General features: G+C 62.0%; 1 protein-coding gene across 1 annotated transcript in view; it reads right to left on the bottom strand.

Annotated features, from left to right (window-relative positions):
* LOC117640475 (early growth response protein 4) overlaps positions 1-6,000 on the bottom strand; it is a 28,962-nt gene that overhangs the window by 251 nt on the left and 22,711 nt on the right. The window contains exons 2-3 of the mRNA XM_034376996.1: positions 1,673-2,745; positions 1-1,600 (exon numbers count right to left, since the gene is read on the bottom strand). The exon at positions 1-1,600 is cut by the window's left edge and continues 251 nt beyond it. Of these exons, the coding sequence (XP_034232887.1) occupies positions 874-1,600; positions 1,673-2,655 (1,710 nt within the window). The 5' untranslated portion in view covers positions 2,656-2,745 and the 3' untranslated portion in view covers positions 1-873. The remainder of the gene's footprint in view (positions 1,601-1,672; positions 2,746-6,000) is intronic.

Below are 6,000 nucleotides of genomic sequence, written 5' to 3'. Positions count from 1 at the left end.
AAAAGTACCGTACATTTTGGAGTAAAAACTCAACCTGCAAAATGATCGAACAAATATTTCCAATGAAAGGAAACGAAGAGTCATCTCAACACTACATTTTAAGGCACGTTAGAGTAACACTTATACTCACATTATTTACAAAAAATATTAACAGTATTTGCATTTGATTCAGTTTGCTGAAAACATAATTTTGATTCTACATTTCGAGAGGCGTATGTAAGAGTGGAGTGTCTTCAGCATGAGCAAATTTTACAACCACATTTAAGGCGACTTGGCAATTTGGCCGCTGCTTGCAGGCAGCTGTATAAAAATATCGCTTCTTTTTTTCTATCAAAACAGTTTTGACAAAAATAATGTACATGGCGGCTTAATGCCATACTTACAAAAAAAACGAACAATAAAATTGTAAAAACTAACAGGCAGATCACAGCTCGTGAAGTGAGATATATAGGAACAATCATTTTGTCTTTGTCATGGATTCATCCAAGTAGGTACTGTTCGACATGAGGGCCTCGGCCCAGGCCACGGCCCCCGCTCTGCGCGGGTCGCGATGGCAGCGCCACGGCTTCAATAGGGGGACGGTCGACAAAAGTACGGCCAACTTTTTCGCCCTGTACACTGTAGTGGTCAGATCCACCGACCAATACACTGGCAAAACATGTAAAACAACAAGAACGACACTCGGAAATTTGCTAAGGTTTGCATTACTGGTGACACCGTGACGCCCCCGCGGCAGGGCCGACGCGGATCCAGAGGGGCGCAACATGGCCAGCCGCCTGACAGGCAGGCAAAAAGGCACACTTTGCTGGCGGACAAAAAGCGCTACTCTGCCCCTCCCTGAGGCCGGGCCCGGATCCGCCACTGGGCGGTGTGCTACCTCGCCTTGGTGGACAAGGCCTTGGCGGGCCCCAAGTGTTCGCTTTTCTGCACGATGTGCGTGTGGTAGTGCTTGGCGAGGTGGGCCTTCTGGCGGAAGCTCTTGCCGCACACGGAACACGCGAAGGGCTTCTCGCCCGTGTGAGTCCGGATGTGCACGTTCACCGAGTACTTGTCCTTGAACGCCTTGCTGCAGATGGTGCAGTGGTGCAGGGAGCGCTCCCTGCGCGCGCCGCCGTTGCTGGTGGCGGCGGAGGCCGCGGAGGTCGCCGACGTGGACACGGACGCCTTGGGCTTGGGCGGCCGGTCGGCGCCGCCGCGCTTGGCGGACTTCTTCTTGGGGCGCGGCGCGGGCGTGCTGGAGTGGGGCGACGCGGCGTGCGGCGCGGCCATGCTCGGCGGCGGCGCGGCGCCGTAGTGGCCGCCGTGGTGCGGCACGCCGTACCGCTTGGCGGACTCGGCCACCTCGTTCTCGATCATCTTGAGCTTCTCGTAGTCGTCGAGCGGCGACAGCAGGATGTCGTCCATGCACGTGGTGGAGGAGCACGCCGACGCGCACTGCGGCGGTGCCGGCCCGTTGGCGTACATGCCGCCGCCGCTGTCGTCGAACAGCATGCCCTCCATGGGCAGCATGCCGTCGCCGCTCATGAACAGCCCCAGCGACGCGTGGTCCGGCGGCGCGCCGCCACCGCTGCCGGGCGGGCCCAGCTCCGTGAGGGTCTTGCTGCCGTCCTGGAGGTGGTCCTGGTGCGACGCCGGCTGCGCGGAGTGCGGTGCGGAGTGCGGTGCGGAGTGCGCGGGCCCGGAGTACTGGCTCAGGTACGATGACTTGCCGCCCTGCAGCGCACTGCGCAGCAGCGACTCGGCGGCCGAGTTGTCGTTGTGGTTGGAGTACGCCCAGTCGTTGTTGTTCTCGCTGTACGCCGTCCGGCCGTCGTCCTGCAGTGCGCCCCGCCCGCTCGACTTCATCTGGTCCTCCTTGCTCTCCACGAAGCCGCTGTCCTCCACGAGGTCCTCGCTGGGCGTGCCGGCGGCGAACAGGCCGTGGCCCATGGCGCCGTGGGTCATGTCGCCGTGCAGGGGCTCGTCCATGGACGGCAGGATGCTGATGATGGAGTCGATGTCGAGCGACGTCTGGTACTGGCTGTCCATGGCGGACATGGCCTGCCGCAGCTGCTCGTCGCCCTCGCGGAGGATGCTGCTGAGGTCGGGCGGCCGGTACCACAGCGGCGGCGGCTCCGGGTCGGCGGGCTGCGGCGCTGCGGGCGTCGCCGCGGGCGGCTGGCCCCCGGGCTGCTGCCCCCCGGGCGGCAGGGGCTGGCCGCCGGGCGGCGCGTCCTGCCCGTTCACCACCGTCAGGGTGTAGATGGACCCGTCCGTGTCCTTGTCCCTGGTGGCGTCCGCCGGCTCCGGCGTCGCCACGCTGCAGTTGGACGGCCAGCAAATGTCGTTGATGTCCTCCAGCGAGGGCGACTCCATCTTGATGTTGACGGCGGCGGCCGCGGCGGCAAACGCCGCCTTCGTCACCCCGCCAGTGTCCCAGAACGAGTCGTCCACCGCGAAGTTGGGCAGGATGTTGTTGTTGTTGGTCTCCTTGACGGAGCCATTGGCGTCCTCCGTGCTGCTGTTGTTGTTGTTGGCGAACAGCCCCATGGACTTGCGCGACCAGGCCGGGAAGTTGTTGTGCAGCACCATGTCGTTGTCCTCTGGCGTCACCACGAAGTCAAAGAAGTCCGTCTTGGCGATGTCCTCGGGCCGGAAGGCCTCCGAAAACTCCATGGTGCAGCCGGATGCGACGACGGTGACGTTGGGCGGCTCGCTGGTGGCTACTCCATGGCGAGGGCGTCAAGCAGCTGGGTCAGCCGCCACCTGCAAGCAGAAGACGAAACTTCGCTTTAGACGGACGGTCAGTTGGTACCAGAAGCGCGGCTGAGAGCTGATGCTCTTTACGTCGGCAGTGACGTGCTGCACAGGGACAGGGGTGTATGCTTGTTTGTGGCTGTAGTTGCGTGCCTCTCTCTCTCTCTCTCTCTCTCTCTCTCTCTCTCTCTCTCTCTCTCTCTCTCTCTCTCTCTCTCTCTCTGTGTGTGTGTGTGTGTGTGTGTGTGTGTGTGTGTGTGTGTGAGGTGGGTCATGACCCCACCCTCTTTGTGGCACTAGAAAGGCGCCTGTGATGTAGGCAAATAGCGGTACACTATCAGCCTGAAAGTGGGCAAACAGAGCGGCATGACACGAAGTGGACTTGACAATGCTGACTGTCTGCCCTCCCACTGCTGGGCTGAGGCCTCCGCTGAGACTAGCTAAATTCAGCTCGCATGCCTGCACCTGATAGCCACTCCAGAAGCAGGCTCTGCCGCTGGCGCTCGCCTCCGGACTGATTACGAGAGTCCTTTTCGTCGCTCTGTCTCGCTCGCACTCATAGGGCGTTCCAAAGGGGCGCGAGAGAGACAGAGCGACGAAAACGACGGTTTGCCGTGCTAGCGCCATCTGGCGGTTGCGCGCTGCGCGTTTCGAACTTGACTTGGCATCCTTGGTCCGCGTGGCGGGCAGGGCGGCAGGGAAGACCTAGTTGGCACGGCCCTCGCCCAGCCACGGCCAGCGTGGCGGCGCATCCCTCGCAGTGTAGGCTGCCGTGTTATTACTGTCGCGACCGCCCATTTATGACACTGCGAAATTTACAGCGCCGTTGCCATCCCAGGCCACGGCCGCGGTCCGCAGACTGATTCCGAGAGTCGTTTTCGCCGCTCTGTCTCTCCCGCACTCATGGGGCGTCCCTTGTAGGTGCGAGAGAGACAGAGCGACGAAAACGACTCTCGGAGTCAGTGTGCCAGAACGCCGTGGCGGTAGCATTTGCTGCATTTGCAGACCGAGAGGAGGGGAATGGCGCTGCCCCGCCCGTCTGCGCGGAGCCTCATCGCTCTGTCTCTCTCGCACATGTACGGGACGCCCCACGAGTCCGAGAGAGACAGAGCGATGAGGCACTGTTCGGAGGCTCTGTGCGCCAGCCGCCGTCGGCACGTCGTCCCAACGCCCTGCGCGGCGCGACCCGCGGCACTTTCATCGCTCTGTCTCTCTCGCACCCAAACGGGACAGCCCATGAGTGCGAGAGAGACAAATGGGGGCCGGGCAACCAACGCCCCCGCCCGGGGGGCTTGGGCCCCCCCTCCCCTCCGAGGCATGCACGGCGGTACCGCGCGACAATGTTCGGCGATTTATTTCCGATGGCTATCGCCGTGACGAGGGGAGGGGAAGGGGAGGGGAGGGGTGACGAGCTCAAGGAGGTGCGATGATTTTCCGAGCCGCCAAGCCGGCTGGCGGGTCTGGCCCCACCTAGAGATGGCTATCACTCAAACACATCACGTCCAGCTCCGCACTACACCGCAGTGCAACGCGCCGCCGCCGCCAGATTCCGTCGCCGCTCTGTCTCTCTCGCACCCTTGCGTCGCGCACCGCGAGTGCGAGAGAGACAGAGCGACTGCAGCGGACTGCAGCGGGCGGCGCGCCGGTTCATCCGGGTTCGCGCTTCCTCCAAAAGTCGACCGGCACTCCTCATTTCTTTCGCATAAATCGTTATCGCGCTCCGACACGACGACGACGACGGCTGAGCGGAACGGGCGAGCCAACCCCCGAGGGGCTCCCCCCTCCCCCGCCACGCCTCGCCACGCCCGCAGCGGAGCAGGGCCGGTAGGTCGGGCTGCACACCGACTCCTCCGAGAGTGAGGTCTCTCTCTCTCTCTCCCTCTCTCTCTCTCTCTCTCTCTCTCTCTCTCTCTCTCTCTCTGTCGCACCCACGGGGCGCCCCGTATGGGTGCGAGAGAGACAGACTGACGAGATCCGCCGTTCGGAACGAGCCCCCTGGCCGTCGGGCAAGCCGGGCAGACGCATGCCAAACGATGTAGAACACATTTTGCATGGCCGGGCTGCCGGCGACAGAGTGGTCAGTGTGTCGCCAATCGGATGCCCCTAGTCACCAAACTGGAAAAGCAGACCGGCAGAGCGTCGCTCTGTCTCTCTCGCTCGCAAATGGCGTTCCGTAGAGGTGCGAGAGAGACAGAACGACGGAAACCACTCGCGGAATCAATCTATTGGCCGGAAAAAAGTCCTAATCCGAAAAAGCAGCCGTCGGTATTCGAACCCGGGCCGTTTGCGGCAGGGCCGCGATGGCGCCGCGGGCCATGACGTTGTCGGTGGGCGTGTGGGCGTGCAGCGTGGCGCGGCTCGGTCGTGCGGGGCGTCTCCGGATCACGGCGCCCCCCTCCCCCCCCCCCCCCCCCCCCCCGCTCCGGGTTTTATCAAGCAGCTCCTCCGGGACGGTCCACAGCCCGGCCTGCCTCCGCACAGTGGGCCAGAAGACCGGTGGAGGCGGCCCAAACTCTAGACGCGTTTGGAGCTCCAGAGTCGCTAAACAGGACTCGAACCGAACGTATGACCCCACCAATGGATTCCTCGTTCGGGGAGCAATCCATTGGTGAGGTCAGATGTTCAGTTCGAGCCCCATTTAGCAACTCTGGAGCTCCAAACGCGTCTAGAGTTTTGGCCGCCTCCACCGGTCTTCTGGCCCATTGTGCTTTGGGACCTCCAGGGTGCACTCCGTCCGACTCCGTCGCTGCACACTGAGAGTCGTTTTCGTCGCGCTGTCTCTTTCGCACCTGAACGGTACGCCGCACGAGTGCGAGAGAGACAGAGCGACGAAAGCGACTCTCGGAATGAGTCTGCTGCGGCGCCGCGACGCCCGGATGCACGCCGGCCGCCCGAATTAGAACACAGCCAGTAATTAGGACCCCGGGTTTTTTTTTTTCAGGTGCAACGCCGTCGCCGTCCTGGTTCCCTGGAAGACGGATTGTTATTGCGATTGCAGAAAGCCACATGCGCGCAGCCATCGCGTTTGTTTTCCAATTGTTTCCCTCTCTTTTCGATGATGGACGGCCGCCGCGTTGTGATAAGCCATGCCGACGACGGCGTGTCTACGAGCGCCGCCCACAGTGGACCAGAAGACCGGTGGAGCGGCCAAGACGCCTTTTGATCTCCAGAGTCGCTAAATGGGACACAAACAGACCGTGTGACCCTACCAATGCGACGGTCCCTATCGATAGGCTCGTAAGTCCGAGCGGCGGGAACGTAGGC

Source organism: Thrips palmi, unplaced genomic scaffold (genome assembly GCF_012932325.1).
Source record: "Thrips palmi isolate BJ-2018 unplaced genomic scaffold, TpBJ-2018v1 HiC_scaffold_12, whole genome shotgun sequence".
Classification (NCBI taxonomy): Eukaryota; Metazoa; Arthropoda; class Insecta; order Thysanoptera; family Thripidae; genus Thrips; species Thrips palmi.
This window is presented reverse-complemented; position numbering and strand designations above follow the sequence as displayed.